The sequence below is a fragment of the Cyclopterus lumpus genome, chromosome 21, assembly GCF_009769545.1.
Source record: "Cyclopterus lumpus isolate fCycLum1 chromosome 21, fCycLum1.pri, whole genome shotgun sequence".
In the NCBI taxonomy this organism is placed as follows: domain Eukaryota; kingdom Metazoa; phylum Chordata; class Actinopteri; order Perciformes; family Cyclopteridae; genus Cyclopterus; species Cyclopterus lumpus.
This window is the reverse complement of record NC_046986.1, coordinates 2,204,681-2,228,801: the sequence shown is the minus strand read 5'-3', so window position 1 is coordinate 2,228,801 and position 24,121 is coordinate 2,204,681. Positions and strand designations below refer to the sequence as shown.

Here is a 24,121-nt window from a genome sequence, read left to right as displayed (position 1 = left end):
ACAGAGGAGCCGTGACACTAATATATATATATATAGATATATATATATATATATATATATATATAGATATATAGATACATGTGGTCAATGCAACACATGCTGGAGGTGTTACTTATTCAGAAGTACTGTAAGAAATTACATGTAATCATAATTACACTAGATCGTATATGAATATAAAACCTGAGCGCAGCAATAATTCACCGTTTGTCTTAATGAGCGTGTCAGACTGCACGTGATTGGTTAATGAGCTGCTCACACGTGATTTGTTAATGAGCTGCTCAGACGTGAGGCTGAGTGTAATTGAAGTGGGAGTAGATGTCATTAATCAGACGTCAAACAGTAAAGAGCAGAAGACTGATTGTTGTTGATCTGCAGGGCGGCATGTCAATAAGTCCCCGTCCTCTAATGTTGTTACTGCAGCTTTAAATAATTAAGAGATTACCTCACTCGTTATAATGAGACACCAATCAGCCTCTGAGTGCTCCAGGGTTTTATATCAAAACTACAGGTGTGTCTGCAACAAGCACTGCTGAAATCAGTGTGACTGAGTACAGCAGGTTCTGGTGGTTCTGGTAGCCAATCACAAGCACACTGTCATTTCTTTTTCTATAAAATCCATGATGGAATATAAAGTCCTTCTCACCGAGAATGCCCCAAATCATCAGAATGGTTCAGGCTCATAGTTAGAACTGGATCAGGTTTATAGTTAGGACTGGTTGAGGTTTATAGTTAGGACTGGATCAGGTTTATAGTTAGGACTGGATCAGGTTTATAGTTAGGACTGGATCATGCTTATAGTTAGGACTGGATCAGGTTTATAGTTAGGACTGGATCAGGTTTATAGTTAGGACTGGATCAGGTTTATAGTTAGGACTGGTTGAGGTTTATAGTTAGGACTGGATCAAGTTTATAGTTAGGACTGGATCATGCTTATAGTTAGGACTGGATCAGGTTTATAGTTAGGACTGGTTCAGGTTTATAGTTAGGACTGGATCAGGTTTATAGTTAGGACTGGATCAGGCTTATAGTTAGGACTGGATCAGGTTTATAGTTAGGACTGGATCAGGCTTATAGTTAGGACTGGATCAGGTTTATAGTTAGGACTGGTTGAGGTTTATAGTTAGGACTGGATCAGGTTTATAGTTAAGACTGGTTGAGGTTTATAGTTAGGACTGGATCAGGTTTATAGTTAGGACTGGATCAGGTTTATAGTTAGGACTGGATCGGGTTTATAGTTAGGACTGGATCATGCTTATAGTTAGGACTGGATCAGGTTTATAGTTAGGACTGGATCAGGTTTATAGTTAGGACTGGATCATGCTTATAGTTAGGACTGGATCAGGTTTATAGTTAGGACTGGATCAGGCTTATACGTAGGACTGGATCAGGTTTATAGTTAGGACTGGATCAGGCTTATAGTTAGGCCTGGTTCAGGTCTATAGTTAGGCCTGGTTCAGGCTCATAGTTAAACCTGGTTCAGGTCTATAGTTAGGCCTTGTTCAGGCTCATAGTTAGGCCTGGTTCAGTTCTATAGTAGGCCTGGTTCAGGCTCATAGTTAGGCCTGGTTCAGGTCTATAGTTAGGCCTGGTTCAGGCTCATAGTTAGGCCTGGTTCAGGTCTATAGTTATGCCTGGTTCAGGCTCATAGTTAAACCTGGTTCAGGTCTATAGTTAGGCCTGGTTCAAGCTCATAGTTCGGGCTGGTTCAGGTCTATAGTTAGGCCTGGTTCAGGTCTATAGTTAGGCCTGGTTCAGGCTCATAGTTAAACCTGGTTCATGTCTATAGTTAGGCCTGGTTCAGGCTCATAGTTAGGCCTGGTTCAGCTCTATAGTTAGGCCTAGTTCAGGCTCATAGTTAGGCCTGGTTCAGGTCTATAGTCAGGCCTAGTTCAGGCTCATAGTTAGGCCTGGTTCAGGTCTATAGTTAGCCTGGTTCAGGCTCATAGTTAGGCCTGGTTCAGGTCTATAGTCAGGCCTAGTTCAGGCTCATAGTTAGGCCTGGTTCAGGTCTATAGTCAGGCCTAGTTCAGGCTCATAGTTAGGCCTGGTTCAGGTCTATAGTTAGCCTGGTTCAGGCTCATAGTTAAGCCTGGTTCAGGCTCATAGTTAGGCCTGGTTCAGGCTCATAGTTAGGCCTGGTTCAGGTCTATAGTTAGGCCTGGTTCAGGCTCATAGTTAGGCCTGGTTCAGTTCTATAGTTAGGCCTGGTTCAGGCTCATAGTTAGGCCTGGTTCAGTTCTATAGTAGGCCTGGTTCAGGCTCATAGTTAAACCTGGTTCAGGTCTATAGTCAGGCCTGGTTCAGGCTCATAGTTAAACCTGGTTCAGGTCTATAGTCAGGCCTGGTTCAGGCTCATAGTTAGGCCTGGTTCAGGTCTATAGTTAGGCCTGGTTCAGGTTTATAGTTAGGCCTGGTTCAGTTCTATAGTAGGCCTGGTTCAGGCTCATAGTTAGGCCTGGTTCAGGCTCATAGTTAGGCCTGGTTCAGGTCTATAGTTAGGCCTGGTTCAGGTTTATAGTTAGGCCTGGTTCAGGCTCATAGTTAGGCCTGGTTCAGGTTTATAGTTAGGCCTGGTTCAGGCTCATAGTTAGGCCTGGTTCAGGTCTATAGTTAGGCCTGGTTCGGGCTCATAGTTAGGCCTGGTTCAGGTCTATAGTTAGGACTGGTTCAGGCTCATAGTTAGGCCTGGTTCAGGTCTATAGTTAGGTCTGGTTCGGGCTCATAGTTAGGCCTGGTTCAGGTCTATAGTTAGGCCTGGTTCAGGTCTATAGTTAGGCCTGGTTCAGGTCTATAGTAGGCCTGGTTCAGTTCTATAGTAGGCCTGGTTCAGGCTCATAGTTAGGCCTGGTTCAGTTCTATAGTAGGCCTGGTTCAGGCTCATAGTTAGGCCTGGTTCAGGTCTATAGTAGGCCTGGTTCAGGCTCATAGTTAGGCCTGGTTCAGTTCTATAGTAGGCCTGGTTCAGGCTCATAGTTAGGCCTGGTTCAGGTCTATAGTTAGGCCTGGTTCAGGTCTATAGTTAGGCCTGGTTCAGGTCTATAGTTAGGTCTGGTTCAGGTCTATAATTAGGTCTGGTTCAGGTCTATAGTTAGGCCTGGTTCGGGCTCATAGTTAGGCCTGGTTCAGGTCTATAGTTAGGACTGGTTCAGGCTCATAGTTAGGCCTGGTTCAGGTCTATAGTTAGGTTTGTTTCGGGCTCATAGTTAGGCCTGGTTCAGGTCTATAGTTAGGCCTGGTTCAGGTCTATAGTTAGGCCTGGTTCAGTTCTATAGTAGGCCTGGTTCAGGCTCATAGTTAGGCCTGGTTCAGTTCTATAGTGGGCCTGGTTCAGGCTCATAGTTAGGCCTGGTTCAGGTCTATAGTAGGCCTGGTTCAGGCTCATAGTTAGGCCTGGTTCAGGCTCATAGTTAGGCCTGGTTCAGGTCTATAGTTAGGCCTGGTTCAGTTCTATAGTAGGCCTGGTTCAGGCTCATAGTTAGGCCTGGTTCAGTTCTATAGTAGGCCTGGTTCAGGCTCATAGTTAGGCCTGGTTCAGGTCTATAGTTAGGCCTGGTTCAGGTCTATAGTTAGGCCTGGTTCAGGTCTATAGTTAGGTCTGGTTCAGGTCTATAATTAGGTCTGGTTCAGGTCTATAGTTAGGCCTGGTTCGGGCTCATAGTTAGGCCTGGTTCAGGTCTATAGTTAGGCCTGGTTCAGGCTCATAGTTAGGCCTGGTTCAGGTCTATAGTTAGGCCTGGTTCAGGTCTATAGTTAGGCCTGGTTCAGGTCTATAGTTAGGTCTGGTTCAGGTCTATAATTAGGTCTGGTTCAGGTCTATAGTTAGGCCTAGTTCAGGCTCATAGTTAGGCCTGGTTCAGGTCTATAGTCAGGCCTAGTTCAGGCTCATAGTTAGGCCTGGTTCAGGTCTATAGTTAGCCTGGTTCAGGCTCATAGTTAGGCCTGGTTCAGGTCTATAGTCAGGCCTAGTTCAGGCTCATAGTTAGGCCTGGTTCAGGTCTATAGTCAGGCCTAGTTCAGGCTCATAGTTAGGCCTGGTTCAGGTCTATAGTTAGCCTGGTTCAGGCTCATAGTTAAGCCTGGTTCAGGCTCATAGTTAGGCCTGGTTCAGGCTCATAGTTAGGCCTGGTTCAGGTCTATAGTTAGGCCTGGTTCAGGCTCATAGTTAGGCCTGGTTCAGTTCTATAGTTAGGCCTGGTTCAGGCTCATAGTTAGGCCTGGTTCAGTTCTATAGTAGGCCTGGTTCAGGCTCATAGTTAAACCTGGTTCAGGTCTATAGTCAGGCCTGGTTCAGGCTCATAGTTAAACCTGGTTCAGGTCTATAGTCAGGCCTGGTTCAGGCTCATAGTTAGGCCTGGTTCAGGTCTATAGTTAGGCCTGGTTCAGGTTTATAGTTAGGCCTGGTTCAGTTCTATAGTAGGCCTGGTTCAGGCTCATAGTTAGGCCTGGTTCAGGCTCATAGTTAGGCCTGGTTCAGGTCTATAGTTAGGCCTGGTTCAGGTTTATAGTTAGGCCTGGTTCAGGCTCATAGTTAGGCCTGGTTCAGGTTTATAGTTAGGCCTGGTTCAGGCTCATAGTTAGGCCTGGTTCAGGTCTATAGTTAGGCCTGGTTCGGGCTCATAGTTAGGCCTGGTTCAGGTCTATAGTTAGGACTGGTTCAGGCTCATAGTTAGGCCTGGTTCAGGTCTATAGTTAGGTCTGGTTCGGGCTCATAGTTAGGCCTGGTTCAGGTCTATAGTTAGGCCTGGTTCAGGTCTATAGTTAGGCCTGGTTCAGGTCTATAGTTAGGCCTGGTTCAGTTCTATAGTAGGCCTGGTTCAGGCTCATAGTTAGGCCTGGTTCAGTTCTATAGTAGGCCTGGTTCAGGCTCATAGTTAGGCCTGGTTCAGGTCTATAGTAGGCCTGGTTCAGGCTCATAGTTAGGCCTGGTTCAGTTCTATAGTAGGCCTGGTTCAGGCTCATAGTTAGGCCTGGTTCAGGTCTATAGTTAGGCCTGGTTCAGGTCTATAGTTAGGCCTGGTTCAGGTCTATAGTTAGGTCTGGTTCAGGTCTATAATTAGGTCTGGTTCAGGTCTATAGTTAGGCCTGGTTCGGGCTCATAGTTAGGCCTGGTTCAGGTCTATAGTTAGGACTGGTTCAGGCTCATAGTTAGGCCTGGTTCAGGTCTATAGTTAGGTTTGTTTCGGGCTCATAGTTAGGCCTGGTTCAGGTCTATAGTTAGGCCTGGTTCAGGTCTATAGTTAGGCCTGGTTCAGTTCTATAGTAGGCCTGGTTCAGGCTCATAGTTAGGCCTGGTTCAGTTCTATAGTAGGCCTGGTTCAGGCTCATAGTTAGGCCTGGTTCAGGTCTATAGTAGGCCTGGTTCAGGCTCATAGTTAGGCCTGGTTCAGGCTCATAGTTAGGCCTGGTTCAGGTCTATAGTTAGGCCTGGTTCAGTTCTATAGTAGGCCTGGTTCAGGCTCATAGTTAGGCCTGGGTCAGTTCTATAGTAGGCCTGGTTCAGGCTCATAGTTAGGCCTGGTTCAGGTCTATAGTTAGGCCTGGTTCAGGTCTATAGTTAGGCCTGGTTCAGGTCTATAGTTAGGTCTGGTTCAGGTCTATAATTAGGTCTGGTTCAGGTCTATAGTTAGGCCTGGTTCGGGCTCATAGTTAGGCCTGGTTCAGGTCTATAGTTAGGCCTGGTTCAGGCTCATAGTTAGGCCTGGTTCAGGTCTATAGTTAGGCCTGGTTCAGGTCTATAGTTAGGTCTGGTTCAGGTCTATAATTAGGTCTGGTTCAGGTCTATAGTTAGGCCTGGTTCGGGCTCATAGTTAGGCCTGGTTCAGGTCTATAGTTAGGACTGGTTCAGGCTCATAGTTAGGCCTGGTTCAGGTCTATAGTTAGGTTTGTTTCGGGCTCATAGTTAGGCCTGGTTCAGGTCTATAGTTAGGCCTGGTTCAGGTCTATAGTTAGGCCTGGTTCAGTTCTATAGTAGGCCTGGTTCAGGCTCATAGTTAGGCCTGGTTCAGTTCTATAGTAGGCCTGGTTCAGGCTCATAGTTAGGCCTGGTTCAGGTCTATAGTAGGCCTGGTTCAGGCTCATAGTTAGGCCTGGTTCAGGCTCATAGTTAGGCCTGGTTCAGGTCTATAGTTAGGCCTGGTTCAGTTCTATAGTAGGCCTGGTTCAGGTCTATAATTAGGTCTGGTTCAGGTCTATAGTTAGGCCTGGTTCGGGCTCATAGTTAGGCCTGGTTCAGGTCTATAGTTAGGACTGGTTCAGGCTCATAGTTAGGCCTGGTTCAGGTCTATAGTTAGGCCTGGTTCAGGCTCATAGTCAGTCACCTCGTTGTGTTCCTGTGTCGGCAGCCTGGTGTCAGACGTGGTGGTGTTTAACTCGGTCTTCAACATGGACTCCTTCCTTTCCTCGATCTCCTCCTTCATGAAGAAGATCCCAGACCACCGACCCAGAGACCTGGACCTGCTGATCCGGCCCAAGTGTGTGGTCCTGTACTACCCAGTCCAGTTCCCTGATGTCAGCAGGTGTGTGTGTGTGTGTGTGTATTTTTATCATATTTTTAATTTTTTTTTATTATGTTCATTTAAATATATTAACATTAAACATAAATACCAAAATTAGACTTGTCTATACACACACATATATATATATAAATAAGTGTGTGTATTTCTCCATAAATAAGTGTGTGAGAGCTGCAGGATGACTGGACCTCCCCTCCAGTGTTCCTCAGCTCATTTTCAGATGCTAATGTGTTTGATCCAAAGCAAACTCACAGAGTGTAAGTAAGTGATGATATGCATGGCCGACAATCCCTCCACACGCCCGCGGTCCTCCTCCCAAAGTGTGTGTGTGTGTGTGTGTGTGTGTGTGTGTGTGTGTGTGTGTGTGTGTTCACATGGAGGAGGATTCATGCTGAAGAAACACAGGCGGCCCAGAGCGACAGCCCAGACCAGCGTCTCCTCTGAATGCAGCGGTTGCTCCTCATAAACGGGTCGTTCCTGTAAACCAACACGTGGGCCTCTGATGCTTGAAAATAATTATAATAATCACAACAACGTAAACACATACGAACCTTCCTCTGGTTTTGAGTCATTTCTCTGGCTCTGCATGCTGGTTGAGCGTCGGGATGGATTCCACGTCTGGGTCAGAGCCAGGAGAAGAGAACTGAACAAAGCCGCCTCCTTGGGGGGGTCCGGTGCGCCTCACAGCGCCGCGGCCCTTTGGCCTCTTCGTGGTCGGCGTGTTTGCGGCGGCCATCTATCAGCCGGCCTCTGAGTGGAGGAGCGTCGTAACTTAATAGAGATTGACCTGCGGTGGCACACAAAGACATCCCATCCATCACCGCCGAGTCCAACCCGGATCAATGTGGACCCCCACGTGACCAGCAGGTGTCTGATTCTGAGGCCCCAGAAGCCTTTTCTTCTTCTTCTGTGGTGGGCCGGTCTTTGTGCAGCTGTCGCCGGTCTGCTGGTTCGTCAGGTGCCGCGGAGGAGGATCCGCTTAATCCCGGTCGAGGTTTTTGTTGCCAAAGCGTGTTCTCTAAAGAGCTCCGACAATGACGAATGGCTTTGGTTTTTACAACCTGGTGCAGGTCTTCACGGGTCCTCTTTGTATCTGGAACTGAGCCTCGGACCCAAATCTGGTCTTTAAATGCGTCTCCGGACCGTCGAGAAAGTCCTCTTTTTGTAATAAGTTTCCCTTCTGTTCAGGTCCCTCCGTCCTCGGGTCCAGGCTGTCTCTGGTTCTCTGCCGGATCATGTCTCTTTCATAGGGGTCTGACTGTCATCGGGTCTTTATGGGTCCGTTTGGATCCGGTGACATTGAGTCTAACTGGGTCTAGGCGGGTCCAGTTCTAAAGCAGCAACTTGAGGATTTATAACTTAGAATTTAACGTCGTTGGGGTTATTTCTACCGGGTCTGGTTGTTGTTGTTGTTGTTGTTGTTGTTGTAGGCTGTCTTTCAGACCAGGTCTATGATGAACCAGGTCTATGACCAAATGGATCTCAGTGTTGGATCCAGAAACTGGATGTTGTAGAGCTCGCCTCTGACTTCTTCTGTGGTGTTCTACCGACTGACGCAGAAGAAGAATCCTCAAGTCCTTCCTCTTCATCAAAGTTCATGACGTCATCAGCAGGTCGATGCAGGAAGTCGACTTGAGACGCGTATCCCAGCATGCATTTCACCAACCAGAGCCGCAGCATCCGGATTTATTGTGATTGGACTGTAGTTCAGGACTGAAAACCAGGGGCACTTAAACCCCGGAGGAACACAACAGACTCCACCAGGGTCCTGGTGTCAGAACGCTGGTCTACGTGAGCAGCGGGTCAGACGGGGAGAGGCCGGACCTGCAGATGAGACCAGCAGAGTCTTCTGGTCTGGTCCCATCAGTCCTGATGTCACAGCTTTCCTCCACACGAGGGTTACGTCATGACGACAGCATGGAGACCATCAGACCCCTGATGTGGGTCTGAATGCACCGCAAGGACCTCCAGGCCACCGGATCCAGATCCAGAACTGAGACGGTTTTAAAGTGACGGAAACCTTCAGACTGTGAGACCTCAAGACTGTGAGACCTCCAGACTGTGAGACCTCCAGACTGTGAGACCTCCAGACTGTGAGACCTTCAGACCCCTGATGTGGGTCTGAATGCACCGCAAGGACCTCCAGGCCACCGGATCCAGATCCAGAACTGAGACGGTTTTAAAGTGACGGAAACCTTCAGACTGTGAGACCTCAAGACTGTGAGACCTCCAGACTGTGAGACCTCCAGACTGTGAGACCTCCAGACTGTGAGACCTTCAGACTGTGAGACCTCCAGACTGTGAGACCTCCAGACTGTGAGACCTCCAGACTGTGAGACCTTCAGACTGTGAGACCTCCAGACTGTGAGACCTCCAGACTGTGAGACCTTCAGACTGTGAGACCTTCAGACTGTGAGACCTCCAGACTGTGAGACCTCCAGACTGTGAGACCTCCAGACTGTGAGACCTCCAGACTGTGAGACCTCCAGACTGTGAGACCTTCAGACTGTGAGACCTTCAGACTGTGAGACCTCCAGACTGTGAGACCTTCAGTGTGACCTCCAGGTCGGCTTCGGGGCTCAGGGTTCTGAGCCGGATCCGTCCCTCTGAAAGACACACAAGCTAGTCTTCTTGGTCGGGGTGGTCTGTGTTTTAGATTTGTATTAAAATGTTTTTATTATTATATAATTATCGTACAGGTGTGGTGAGTTTCCATCATCAGGAGACGAGCAGGAAGATCCACATGAGTCCAGTTGTGAACCCAGAACAGACCAGAGACCAGTTAGTGAGGGGGATACTGGAGACCAGATGAAACCTCTTCACATTGTCTGGCCTCACAGGTGGTGAGTTACATTAAGTTATGTATTCAAATATATATATATATATATATATATATATATATATATATATATATATATATATATATATATATATATATATATATATATATATATATAATATCCAGCAGCAGAGTGAAGGTCAAACAGAAGCTCCTCTGAGGTGACGACTGAGCAGATTAGTTCTGGTTCCTCAGCTCCTCCTCTGGACTCTGATAGCTCCTCCTTCCAACTAGACCTTCCTCTCTGCTGGGAGCCCTCTGCTCCTTCTCCCTCCTCCTCCTCTCCCTCCTCCTCCTCTTCTCCCTCTTCCTCCTCTCCTTCTCCCTCCTCCTCCTCTTCCTCCTCCTCTCCGTCTTCCTCCTCCTCCTCCTCCTCCTCCTCTCCCTCCTCCTCCCCCTCTCCCTCTTCTTCCTCCTCCTCCTCTCCCTCCTCCTCCTCCTCCTCTCCCTCCTCCTCCTCTCCCTCTTCCTCCTCCTCTCCCTCTGCACCATCCTCCTCATCTGCCTCCCCTATTATATTCATGTTGAACCCAAGAGGTAATTTTTAATAATATAATATTATTTAGTGAGCATAACAATGTGAGTCTGAAGCCTCATTAATGCAGAATTATTATTATTATTCAAATAAAATACACTTTACTGTGAAAGAACTAACTATAATACACTTTACTTTGAAAATATCTAAATAAAGTACATTTTACTGTAAAAATATATCTATAAAATACACTTTACTGCGAATATGTCTAAATATAGTACACTTTATTGTGAAAATATCTGAATAAAGTACACTTCACTGAAAGTTTATTTTACTGTGAAAAAACCTAAATACAATCCACCTGTGAGAAGGTACACGTGTGATGTTCAGTTCCTAATCAGATTAAAAAGTACCACATAAAACTTCCTTCACCTGAAACAGCTGCCCCCCCCCCCCCCCCCCCCCCCACCACCACCACACGCACACACACACACACACACACACACACACCCAGCAGCAATAAGACGAGCTGTAATCTGGGGATCCAGGCCACACACAGATTAAAACACAAACCAGACGAGGAGCTCCAATCACAGATTAACGGAACATCTCTGTGGAAATACAATAATCCCTCTTGTGTTGCTCTGTGCAGCAGATTACACAGCGGCTGCTGCGGCTACTGACACCACCGAAGAAGAGACACACACACACACACACACACACACACGCCGCTGCACGTCCAGTGATCTCATGTCACAGGATGGTGTAAGGAGGAAGGAAGTGCCTTCAGAATAAAAGACCTGAAGGAGATTACTGACCGTCACAATGTGTTCATGCGCTGCTTTCCTGTGTATACACACGTGTGTGTGTGTGTATGTGTGTATGTATATGTATATATATATGTATATATATATATATATATATATATATAAATAAAATGTTTGTTTTTCAGGGAGCACGACAAAAACCCTGAGCTGTTTTTTTCCACTTTGATCAAACTGAAAGAAAAGCAAGTCGACTTTCATCTGTCGGTGCTCGGAGAGACTTTCACTGAAGTACCAGGTACACACACACACACACACATATACACATATATACAAACACACACACACACACACACACACATATATACAAACACACACACACACACACACACACACACATATATACAAACACACACACACACACACACATATACATATACACACACACATATACAAACACACATACACGCACACGCACACACACACACACATATATATATATATGCAGCAGCCGCTGTGTAACATATATATATATATACACACACACACACATATATATATATACACACACACACACACGCACATACATATACACACACATATACAAACACACACACACATATATATACACACATATACACACACACGCACACATACACACACACATACAAATCACACATATTTACACACACACACATTTACACACACACACACATTTACAAACACACACGTATACACGTGTGTGTGTGTGTATATATATATATGTGTATATACACACACACACACGAACTGGTCCAGTCTGATGATGCTGCTGGACATCACATTAGGTGTGTGTGTGTGTGTGTGTGTGTGTGTGTGTGTGTGTGTGTGTGTGTGTGTGTGTGTGTGTGTGTGTGTGTGTGTGTGTGTGTGTGTGTGTGTGTGTGTGTGTGTGTGTGTGTGTGTGTGTGTGTGTGTGTGTGTGTGTGTGTGTGTGTGTGTGTGTGTGTGTGTGTGTGTGTGTGTGTGTGTGTGTGTGTGTGTGTGTGTGTGTGTGTGTATATGTGTGTATATGTATATATATATATATATATATATATATATATATATATATACATATACACATATACACACACACACATGAACTGGTCCAGTCTGATGATGCTGCTGGACATCACATTGGGTGTGGGTGTGTGTGTAGGTGCAGGATGAAGGTCGCAGGTTTTAATTGATCACCAGCTGATGATGCTTGATGACTGTGTTGTGGTGTGTGTTGTGGTGTGTGTGTGTGTGTGTGTGTGTGTGTGTTCTTGTTGAAGGGCTCTAATCTTTAACGTAATGAACCCACTCTGAGATATTAAGAAGTAAAGTTTAACTGCAGCATAAACACGCTGACCGTAAATCCAGCTTCTTGTCTCAGATTATCTTCATCCAATCACATTAGAGCTTAATGGGGTCAGATATTGATTATGTTCACAAACATTCATGAAGCTCATCTTCTCTATTTATTTATCCTCAGACGGAACAAACTTTAAAGCTTTTAGTTTATGACATTATCATATTAATTAACTTTTATGGTTTTGTTATTTCTGATTAATAGAATTAAATGCAACTTATAGGACAAACATCGCCTGCTCACTCTCAAATAATAACAATATAATTATTAATAATGCAAATATGATATAATAGAAATATACTAATAACAATATTTTTCTGAATTCTAATAATACAAATAATTAAAAAATAAAATAATAATAATTTTTAGTTTCTCTTAGTAAACATGTCTTTATGCTAAGCTAACTGACGTTATTAATTCAGTCAAATGTTTTTAGCTTCACATGAAGAAGAGTTTCTTAATGAACAGAACACGTTTTACAAATCAGCTGCTCTCTTCTTCTTCTTCTGTGGTTTTTCTGCAGAGATCTTCTCGGAGGCCAGAAGTCAGCTGCACCGTCACATCCAGAACTGGGGTTACCTGTCCAGGGACCGCTACCTGCAGGTGCTGCTTCAGGCCGATGTGGTCGTCTCCACCGCACGACACGAGTTCTTCGGAGTCGCCATGTAAGTTTCACATCTGAGGGTCACTGTCTCTTTAAGAGCAGACACTGTGAACTGTGGAGTTCTGAGGGACACTGTCTCTTTAAGACCAGACACTGTGAACTGTGGAGTTCTGAGGGACACTGTCTCTTTAAGACCAGACACTGTGAACTGTGGAGTTCTGGGGGACACTGTCTCTTTAAGACCAAACACTCTGAACTGTGGAGTGCTGAGGGACACTGTCTCTTTAAGACCAGACACTGTGAACTGTGGAGTGCTGAGGGACACTGTCTCTTTAAGACCAGACACTGTGAACTGTGGAGTGCTGAGGGACACTGTCTCTTTAAGACCAGACACTGTGAACTGTGGAGTTCTGAGGGACACTGTCTCTTTAAGACCAGACACTGTGAACTGTCGAGTGCTGAGGGACACTGTCTCTTTAAGACCAGACACTCTGAACTGTGGAGTTCTGAGGGACACTGTCTCTTTAAGACCAGACACTGTGAACTGTGGAGTTCTGAGGGACACTGTCTCTTTAAGACCAGACACTGTGAACTGTGGAGTTCTGAGGGACACTGTCTCTTTAAGACCAGACACTGTGAACTGTGGAGTTCTGAGGGACACTGTCTCTTTAAATACTTTACATCTACACACAGAGATGGACAGTTTAATTGCACTAATATATACCAAACGAATATAATGGTGTCAGATTCCATATTAAACAGCAGAGCCTGGGCTACAATATCAAGTCATCCATTTCACACACAGCTTAACAACCAAATCCAGACCAAACCAAATATGGAGATGAAACTTGCCAAAGATTGAAGATCGCATCAGGCTACATTCAAACGGCGAGCGGCACCGTAACCATGACAACCTACGGATTTAGACGCAGCCATGCCGTCTCTTCTCAGACGAAAGCATCAGCACAATATGAACCAGACAAACGGCAACCGTACAGAAGAAACTGTGTTTTTTTAATGTAGAATATCTCCGGCTTCGTAAAATCCCACACGCGCCGTTTTCACTTTAAAATGACGAGCAACTTCCTGTGCAGCTCGGACAAGTGTAAGCAGGAAGTTAGGAGGTAGGACCTCCTCGTGGCGTTGGTTCCAGTGTCCTACGCGTCACTGAATTTTGAGAATCTGAAGATTTTGGTTGGGTAAAAGTGCTGTCGATCTCATTTGGAATGCTATAGATAGATCCCATAGGCTCATTAAGAGTTTAAAGTCTGTGTCATTTTAAAGAGATGGAAGTTTTAAAAAAAAATCTATATATACTATATATATTTGTCTTTTTCGTTTTTCTGTGTTTCATCATTAACCACCTTTAACCAGTAACACATATACTGCTATATACACATATTAATCAATCTCACAAGTGTTATTGTTCGCACAGCATTATTAAAATAGCCCTTGTGGTTTAGGGGATATATCAGTTTTAGTATGGTATGAAAACCTGAGGGATGCTGTCTCTTTAAGACCAGATATTGATTAGATATTAGCACACTGACTACTCTCAGTACTTTTAAGGTGGAATTATTGTGTTCCAAGAAAATATTTATTTTTACTGGATAAGACATTACAAAAACACAACTTTAAACTTTTCAAACATTACTTAAAAAAAATAATATATATTTATTGAAATCACACCTTAAACATCAACTAATTTTAATTTGGAATGTGCACCTGTAATCCATAATGTAATAATAATATAACTGCGTTACCTGAACTGGCTGCTTCTCCTTCTCACCTGAGAGTGAAGCTCAGCGACAGCTTGAATAAACTTTATTGACCCGGTGGTCTCATCACATCAAGGTGTCCTCTTCAGAGACCTGGTGGGAACCTGCAGGTGTGGACTCTGAGGACCGGCAGCCTGTGAACCAGACTTCAGTCACCTGCACTCCACAGCGCTGCAGGCCGAACGGCCAATCAGACGCTCCGCTCTCTGAAGCTCGACCAATCAAACGGCCCTGTGAGTGCGTCGGCCTGCAGCGCCGATGTGTGATCTGCACCTGATTGATGTTTAGAGCTCCATGTGTATAATATGTGAGGCTTCACACCGATAATACATTACAACAACAAATATGTAACGGAGAAGATGAAGAACGCATCAACATATATACTGTCACAGTAGTATGAAGAACACATCAACAACTAATACTGTGACATATAAGTATGAAGAACACATCAACAACAACAAATATACTGTCACAGTAGTATGAAGAACACATCAACAACAACAAATATACTGTCACAGTAGTATGAAGAACACATCAACAACAACAAATATACTGTCACTTAGAAGTATGAAGAACACATCAACAACAACAAATATACTGTCACAGAAGTATGAAGAACACATCAACAACACATACTGTGACAGAAGTATACAAATAAATAAAATAAGAATAATGAAATTGCCTCAATTTGAAAATGTTGCTGTTGGAACTATTTTGTAAACGATGAAATACTTATGTTAGCATGCAATGCTAGTGGAGTGTATGGATGCTGTACACATGTTAGCATTCAATGCTAGTGGAGTGTATGGATGCTATACACATGTTAGCATTCAATGCTAGTGGAGTGTATCGATGCTGTACACATGTTAGCATTCAATGCTAGTGGAGTTTATGGATGCTGTACACATGTTAGCATGCAATGCTAGTGGAGTGTATGGGTTTCCGTACACAAGTTGGCATGCTATGCTAGTGGAGTGTATGGGTGCTGTACACATTAGCATGATATGCTAGTAGAGTGTATGGGTGCTGTACACATATTAGCAAGCTATGCTAGTTGAGTGTACGGTTTGCTGTACCCATGTTCGCATGCTATGCTAGTGGAGTGAATGGGGGACATACGCATGTTAGCATGCTACGCCAGCAGCATGCTACGCCAGCAGCAGGTTGACAAGGTGAAGGAATAAATAAATAAAGAGGATTCATGTGATTCATTAGCGTTCATAGTGTTTCTATAAACAAGAACGAGACTTTCATAACGAGAGACGGCACGCTGTGGTAATGAAGTCAGGAGCTAATTATGGCAGAGAGGAAGTCTGGTCCCTGAGGGGGAAGTGATGTTTGTCTTTGATCCACAACCAGGAGGACCCGTGCCCCCCCCCCCCCCCCCCCCCCTCAGCGCTCTGCTAAAAACCAGGAGAGACCGAGACCCTTGGGTCCCCCCGGCCCCCTTCCCCTCCCCCCTCAGTCTGTCTGAAGGGTCACATGTTAAAAGGTTCAATATTTACATGGAGTTCTGTGAGAGCTCAGAATATTGACTCTTCTTTTTAAAATCCTGAGCTTTTATTTTGTAAAACACGGACATAAATATCTTAGCATAGGAACAGGCTAACATAGTAATGCTAATATACTAATATTATCTTTGTTAACTATTAACCTTGAAGTTCACTGGCAAGCTAATGTTGTTCAAACAAGCTGCTCGGATCAACAAAATCAAAAAGCTTCGTCTCAACTAAATTAAAGCAGCAGCTCGGGTCAACAAAATAAAAGCTTCATCTCAACAAAATAAAAGCAGCAGCTTGGGTCAACAAAATAAAAGCTTCATCTCAACAAGATAAAAGCAGCAGCTCGGGTAAACAACATAAAGGCTTTATCTCACCAAAATAAAAGCAGCAGCGCAGGTCAACAAAATAAAAGCTGCATCTTAACAAAATAAAAGCAACAGCGCGGGTCAACAAAATAAAAGCAGCAGCATATGTCAACAGAATAAAGGCTTGATCTCTTGTTGACAAACTAAAAGCACAGCTGAAGCCCTGTCTGTTGAATCAGAGTGAACTGAATAGTTTCTTCCTCATTATCTCTGAATTATGTTTAATCTGATTAAGATCATCAGTGGTGGTGCCCTGCAGTGATGATACATCACTCAGTCCAGTGATAATTACATCTGAGATTAAAAACATTTGCTCACATTAGAGAACTGGACTGACCTCGATAATCCAGATCAGAGAGATCCAGGAGCTGGAGCCTCAAACCAGAACGGATCTCTTCTTGAATCAGAATCTTCGTTTCTAAAGAGGAGTTTCAGTCAGATCTACGGTTTTAAACATGAATGTTTCCAGCATGAAGACCAAAAAGTCCTCAATTATTCATCAGCAATCTACCAAATATTTTAATATAATACATCGAGGGCCAGCAGTGTTCTAACACACTGTCCCCTAATGAGAACGAGTCCATGTTCTAACCCACTGTCCCCTAATGAGAACTAGTCCTTGTTCTAACCCACTGTCCCCTTAACTAGAACTAGTCCTTGTTCTAACCCACTGTCCCCTTAACTAGAACTAGTCCTTGTTCTAACCCACTGTCCCCTAATGAGAACTAGTCCTTGTTCTAACCCACTGTCCCCTTAACTAGAACTAGTCCATGTTCTAACACACTGTCCCCTTAACTAGAACTAATACTTGTTCTAACCCACTGTCCCCTTAACTAGAACTAGTCCATGTTCTAACCCACTGTCCCCTAATGAGAACTAGTCCATGTTCTAACACACTGTCCCCTAATGAGAACTAGTCCATGTTCTAACCCACTGTCCCCTTAACTAGAACTAGTCCTTGTTCTAACCCACTGTCCCCTTAACTAGAACTAGTCCATGTTCTAACACACTGTCCCCTTAACTAGAACTAATACTTGTTCTAACACACTGTCCCCTTAACTAGAACTAGTCCATGTTCTAACACACTGTCCCCTTAACTAGAACTAGTCCATGTTCTAACACACTGTCCCCTTAACTAGAACTAGTCCTTGTTCTAACCCACTGTCCCCTTAACTAGAACTAGTCCTTGTTCTAACCCACTGTCCCCTTAACTAGAACTAGTCCATGTTCTAACACACTGTCCCCTTAACTAGAACTAATCCATGTTCTAACACACTGTCCCCTTAACTAGAACTAGTCCTTGTTCTAACACACTGTCCCCTTAACTAGAACTAGTCCTTGTTCTAACACACTGTCCCCTTAACTAGAACTAGTCCTTGTTCTAACACACTGTCCCCTTAACTAGAACTAGTCCATGTTCTAACACACTGTCCCCTTAACTAGAACTAGTCTGTGTTCTAACCCACTGTCCCCTTAACTAGAACTAGTCTGTGTTCTAACCCACTGTCCCCTTAACTAGAACTAGTCCATATTCTAACACGCTGTCCCCTTAACTAGAACTAGTCCTTGTTCTAACCCACTGTCCCCTTAACTAGAACTAGTCCATATTCTAACACACTGCCCCTTAACTAGAACTAGTCCATGTTCTAACACACTGTCCCCTTAACTAGAACTAGTACTTGTTCTAACCCACTGTCCCCTTAACTAGAACTAGTCCATGTTCTAACACACTGTCCCCTTAACTAGAACTAGTCCATGTTCTAACACACTGTCCCCTTAACTAGAACTAGTCCTTGTTCTAACCCACTGTCCCTTAACTAGAACTAGTCCATGTTCTAACACACTGTCCCCTTAACCTGAACTAGTCCTTGTTCTAACCCACTGTCCCCTTAACTAGAACTAGTCTTTGTTCTAACCCACTGTCCCTTAACTAGAACTAGTCCATGTTCTAACACACTGTCCCCTTAACTAGAACTAGTCCTTGTTCTAACCCACTGTCCCTTAACTAGAACTAGTCCATGTTCTAACACACTGTCCCCTTAACTAGAACTAGTCCATGTTCTAACACACTGTCCCCTTAACTAGAACTAGTACTTGTTCTAACCCACTGTCCCCTTAACTAGAACTAGTCCATGTTCTAACACACTGTCCCCTTAACTAGAACTAATCCATGTTCTAACACACTGTCCCCTTAACTAGAACTAGTACTTGTTCTAACCCACTGTCCCCTTAACTAGAACTAGTCCATGTTCTAACACACTGTCCCCTTAACTAGAACTAGTCCATGTTCTAACCCACTGTCCCCTTAACTAGAACTAGTACTTGTTCTAACCCACTGTCCCCTTAACTAGAACTTGTCCATATTCTAACACACTGTCCCCTTAACTAGAACTAGTACTTGTTCTAACCCACTGTCCCCTTAACTAGAACTAGTCCATGTTCTAACACACTGTCCCCTTAACTAGAACTAGTCCATGTTCTAACCCACTGTCCCCTTAACTAGAACTAGTACTTGTTCTAACCCACTGTCCCCTTAACTAGAACTAGTCCATGTTCTAACACACTGTCCCTTAACTAGAACTAGTACTTGTTCTAACACACTGTCCCCTTAACTAGAACTAGTCCATGTTCTAACACACTGTCCCTTAACTAGAACTAGTACTTGTTCTAACACACTGTCCCCTTAACTAGAACTAGTCCTTGTTCTAACCCACTGTCCCTTAACTAGAACTAGTCCATGTTCTAACACACTGTCCCCTTAACTAGAACTAGTCCATGTTCTAACACACTGTCCCCTTAACTAGAACTATTACTTGTTCTAACCCACTGTCCCCTTAACTAGAACTAGTCCATGTTCTAACACACTGTCCCCTTAACTAGAACTAATCCATGTTCTAACACACTGTCCCCTTAACTAGAACTAGTACTTGTTCTAACCCACTGTCCCCTTAACTAGAACTAGTCCATGTTCTAACACACTGTCCCCTTAACTAGAACTAGTCCATGTTCTAACCCACTGTCCCCTTAACTAGAACTAGTACTTGTTCTAACCCACTGTCCCCTTAACTAGAACTTGTCCATATTCTAACACACTGTCCCCTTAACTAGAACTAGTACTTGTTCTAACCCACTGTCCCCTTAACTAGAACTAGTCCATGTTCTAACACACTGTCCCCTTAACTAGAACTAGTCCATGTTCTAACACACTGTCCCCTTAACTAGAACTAGTCCATGTTCTAACCCACTGTCCCCTTAACTAGAACTAGTACTTGTTCTAACCCACTGTCCCCTTAACTAGAACTTGTCCATATTCTAACACACTGTCCCCTTAACTAGAACTAGTACTTGTTCTAACCCACTGTCCCCTTAACTAGAACTAGTCCATGTTCTAACACACTGTCCCCTTAACTAGAACTAGTCCATGTTCTAACCCACTGTCCCCTTAACTAGAACTAGTACTTGTTCTAACCCACTGTCCCCTTAACTAGAACTAGTCCATGTTCTAACACACTGTCCCTTAACTAGAACTAGTACTTGTTCTAACACACTGTCCCCTTAACTAGAACTAGTCCATGTTCTAACACACTGTCCCTTAACTAGAACTAGTACTTGTTCTAACACACTGTCCCCTTAACTAGAACTAGTCCTTGTTCTAACCCACTGTCCCTTAACTAGAACTAGTCCATGTTCTAACACACTGTCCCCTTAACTAGAACTAGTCCATGTTCTAACACACTGTCCCCTTAACTAGAACTAGTACTTGTTCTAACCCACTGTCCCCTTAACTAGAACTAGTCCATGTTCTAACACACTGTCCCCTTAACTAGAACTAATCCATGTTCTAACACACTGTCCCCTTAACTAGAACTAGTACTTGTTCTAACCCACTGTCCCCTTAACTAGAACTAGTCCATGTTCTAACACACTGTCCCCTTAACTAGAACTAGTCCATGTTCTAACCCACTGTCCCCTTAACTAGAACTAGTACTTGTTCTAACCCACTGTCCCCTTAACTAGAACTTGTCCATATTCTAACACACTGTCCCCTTAACTAGAACTAGTACTTGTTCTAACCCACTGTCCCCTTAACTAGAACTAGTCCATGTTCTAACACACTGTCCCCTTAACTAGAACTAATCCATGTTCTAACACACTGTCCCCTTAACTAGAACTAGTACTTGTTCTAACCCACTGTCCCTTAACTAGAACTAGTCCATGTTCTAACACACTGTCCCCTTAACTAGAACTAGTCCATGTTCTAACCCACTGTCCCCTTAACTAGAACTAGTACTTGTTCTAACCCACTGTCCCCTTAACTAGAACTTGTCCATATTCTAACACACTGTCCCCTTAACTAGAACTAGTACTTGTTCTAACCCACTGTCCCCTTAACTAGAACTAGTCCATGTTCTAACACACTGTCCCCTTAACTAGAACTAGTCCATGTTCTAACCCACTGTCCCCTTAACTAGAACTAGTACTTGTTCTAACCCACTGTCCCCTTAACTAGAACTAGTCCATGTTCTAACACACTGTCCCCAAACTAGAACTAGTCCATGTTCTAACACACTGTCCCTTAACTAGAACTAGTACTTGTTCTAACACACTGTCCCCTTAACTAGAACTAGTCCATGTTCTAACACACTGTCCCTTAACTAGAACTAGTACTTGTTCTAACACACTGTCCCCTTAACTAGAACTAGTCCTTGTTCTAACCCACTGTCCCCTAATGAGAACTAGTCCATGTTCTAACACACTGTCCCCTTAACTAGAACTAGTCCATGTTCTAACACACTGTCCCCTTAACTAGAACTAGTACTTGTTCTAATGGTTAAGTGTATTGCTCAAGGACACATCGACTAGGGCGGGCCTGCTAACCACTGAGCCACAGTCGCCCGTTATAATGTTCTAACATGTTCTGAGCTTTGGAGGAGCCTGATTAGTGTTGATGCTAAGCTAAAATGATTTCTCCATATCGATCTTGTTATCTGATTTTTTTTAAAGGTTGGAAGCTGTTCACTGTGGCTGTTATCCTCTGTGTCCGAAGGCCTTAGTGTACCCAGAAATATTCCCAGGTAATAAAACCATGTGACTTTAAAGTGAACCCTGAGTCAGCAGCGGAGCTTCTGTCCCGGTTCAGTGTGACGCTGGTCTTTCTTCCTGGTTCTCCTGCAGCAGAGTACCTGTACTCCACACCTGAGCAGCTGTGTAAACGTCTGCAGGGACTCTGCAGGAGGCCCGACGTCGCCCGCAGACACCACGTCAAGGTAACCGACTGTTAGCTTCTCCGTCTGGTTAGCTAAGCATGAGCTTCTTGTGCTACCTTTAAACAGCTTTGTGATTAAATAGCTTCTGCTACATTGATGCTATGTTCATGCTACATTTATGCTACAGTCGGCGGCGCACCACTTTGCTAACATTTGGTATTTAGTAAAGAGGAGGCTGATTTTTTTCTTATATATATTTTTTAATTGTAAGATTAAAAATCCACCAAATAATTAACTTCCAGCATCTCTGAGGTCACCGAGCACAACCTCGTATATGGGAGCTCAGTAAATAACCCCAGTTTGCACTGGGAGCTCAGTAAATAACCCTAGTTAGCATTGGGAGCTCAGTGTACATAACCCCAGTTAGCACTGGGAGCTCAGTGTACATAACCCCAGTTAGCATTGGGAGCTCAGTGTACATAACCCCAGTTAGCATTGGGAGCTTAGTGTACATAACCCCAGTTAGCATTGGGAGCTCAGTGTACATAACCACAGTTAGCACTGGGAGCTCAGTGTCCATAACCCCAGTTAGCACTGGGAGCTCAGTGTCCATAACCCCAGTTAGCATTGGGAGCTCAGTGTACATAACCCCAGTTAGCACTGGGAGCTCAGTGTACATAACCCCAGTTAGCACTGGGAGCTCAGTAAATAACCCTAGTTAGCATTGGGAGCTCAGTATATATAACCCCAGTTAGCACTGGGAGCTCAGTGTACATAACCCCAGTTAGCATTGGGAGCTCAGTGTGGATAACCCCAGTTAGCACTGGGAGCTCAGTGTCCATAACCCCAGTTAGCACTGGTAGCTCAGTGTACATAACCCCAGTTAGCATTGGGAGCTCAGTGTCCATAACCCCAGTTAGCACTGGGAGCTCAGTAAATAACCCTAGTTAGCATTGGGAGCTCAGTATATATAACCCCAGTTAGCACTGGGAGCTCAGTGAATAACCCTAGTTAGCACTGGGAGCTCAGTGTACATAACCCCAGTTAGCATTGGGAGCTCAGTGTGCATAACCCCAGTTAGCACTGGGAGCTCAGTGTCCATAACCCCAGTTAGCATTGGGAGCTCAGTGTCCATAACCCCAGTTAGCACTGGGAGCTCAGTGTCCATAACCCCAGTTAGCACTGGGAGCTCAGTGTCTTTAATGTTACAGAAACATGAATCTGTTTGTGTTCTTCAGGTTGACACCTCCTCTTTCTCCTGGACGTCCCTGAAGGAGCGCTTTGTTTCTCTGCTGTCAGCCGGGTGTCCCTGAACGCACCACAATGGCCTCCTCAGCTCTGATGGTCCAGGGGTCGTCATCCCCCCCCTCCCCCCGACTCCGCGTCCCCCCACCTCTGAGCCCCATATCAAATGCAGCGTGGCAGACCGGAGACGTTGAGTCTGGACCCTAAACGTCCCCGTCCTCTCAGGCTGGAGGACGGCGGTCTTTTATGCGTGTGGTTTTGGGTGGAGGAGAGAGGAGTGAGGTGGGCGGGGGGAGATGTTCACCACACAGACTCAGCGGCGGCCAGCTTGTGGTTTCTGTCTGCTGCCCCACCTGAGCTCCAGGTTCAGGTCTACACTCAGACCAGACTGAAGTGGATCTGCAGACACCAGCTCACTGTGGATCCAAACCTCAAACCTGATCTTTCATCAAATAAAGTGTCAATAAAACGAAAGCAGACTTTATGTGAAACAATAAGAACGGCTCACGATGACATCATCCAGAAAGCAGGTCAGACTTTTAGGAAAACTGATCTTGGTTCAGTTCGAGTGTCTTTTGTTTGAAGTTAAGATGTTTGAGCAGCTGGCCTCAGGTCAGTGATTCAGCTCCTGCAGCTACAGAGAAACTAACCACTGCGTGTTAATAACTGACCTCAGGCCAGAGGATGAAGAGCTGTAATCGCTCTCATTGCAGCAGCGTGTTCATTAGAGCTGATCCAGAGTGACTGCACACACATACACACACACACACACACACACATACACACATACACACACACACACACACACACACACATACACACACACACACACACACATACACACACATACACACACACACACACACATACGTACATACACACACACGTACATACACATGCATGTACATACAGAGACACACACACGTACATACACACACAGTAAACACTTTAACGCCTGTTATGAACTCTGCAGTAAAACATTTATTCGTCTTGTGTTCTGGAGCTTTATGATGTCATCAGAAGATTTATTTGTCCATTAATATTATATTTAAATATAATCATGATAATGAATCATCAATTTTACAAAATGTTCAAACAAATAAGAAGATGAAAATAGTTTTTATTTATTTGCACAAAAAATCCTTAAATGATGAATCGGAACAATAAAACAGATTTTTACTGTGAGGAGTGAGATGAGCTGATCTTTAGTATAAATATGTAACTCATTTAATTTCAGGGTGAAATGTTTCTGAAATAGAAACAAAGCTTTCAGCCTTTTTATAAAGAACTGTTTTATCAACAACTTAATTTCACGCTTCAGGAGCTTCTTCCTGTCTACTCTGCTGCGCTCTGATTGGACCAAACACCTGCAGCATCACACGCACGCACACACACACACACACACACACACAAATAGACACAGAAAGAGACACACAATCACACACAGACAGTGAA

General features: G+C 44.3%; 1 protein-coding gene across 7 annotated transcripts in view; it reads left to right on the top strand.

The window, feature by feature from the left end:
- Nucleotides 1–23,491, top strand: part of gtdc1 (glycosyltransferase-like domain containing 1) — a 32,971-nt gene extending 9,480 nt beyond the window's left edge. For 5 of the 7 annotated variants that reach the window (XM_034560831.1, XM_034560832.1, XM_034560827.1 and 2 more), the window contains 7 exons: nt 6,342–6,515; nt 9,212–9,355; nt 10,779–10,888; nt 12,489–12,630; nt 21,219–21,289; nt 21,390–21,481; nt 22,660–23,491. In XM_034560831.1, coding sequence (XP_034416722.1) covers nt 6,342–6,515; nt 9,212–9,355; nt 10,779–10,888; nt 12,489–12,630; nt 21,219–21,289; nt 21,390–21,481; nt 22,660–22,734 — 808 coding nt within the window. In that variant the 3' untranslated portion in view covers nt 22,735–23,491. Of the gene's footprint in view, nt 1–6,341; nt 6,516–9,211; nt 9,356–10,778; nt 10,889–12,488; nt 12,631–14,423; nt 15,647–21,218; nt 21,290–21,389; nt 21,482–22,659 lie in introns of those variants that run through there. The other 2 variants (XR_004611758.1, XM_034560830.1) reach the window with 2 other exon arrangements.
- Nucleotides 23,492–24,121: the final 630 nt, after the last annotated feature.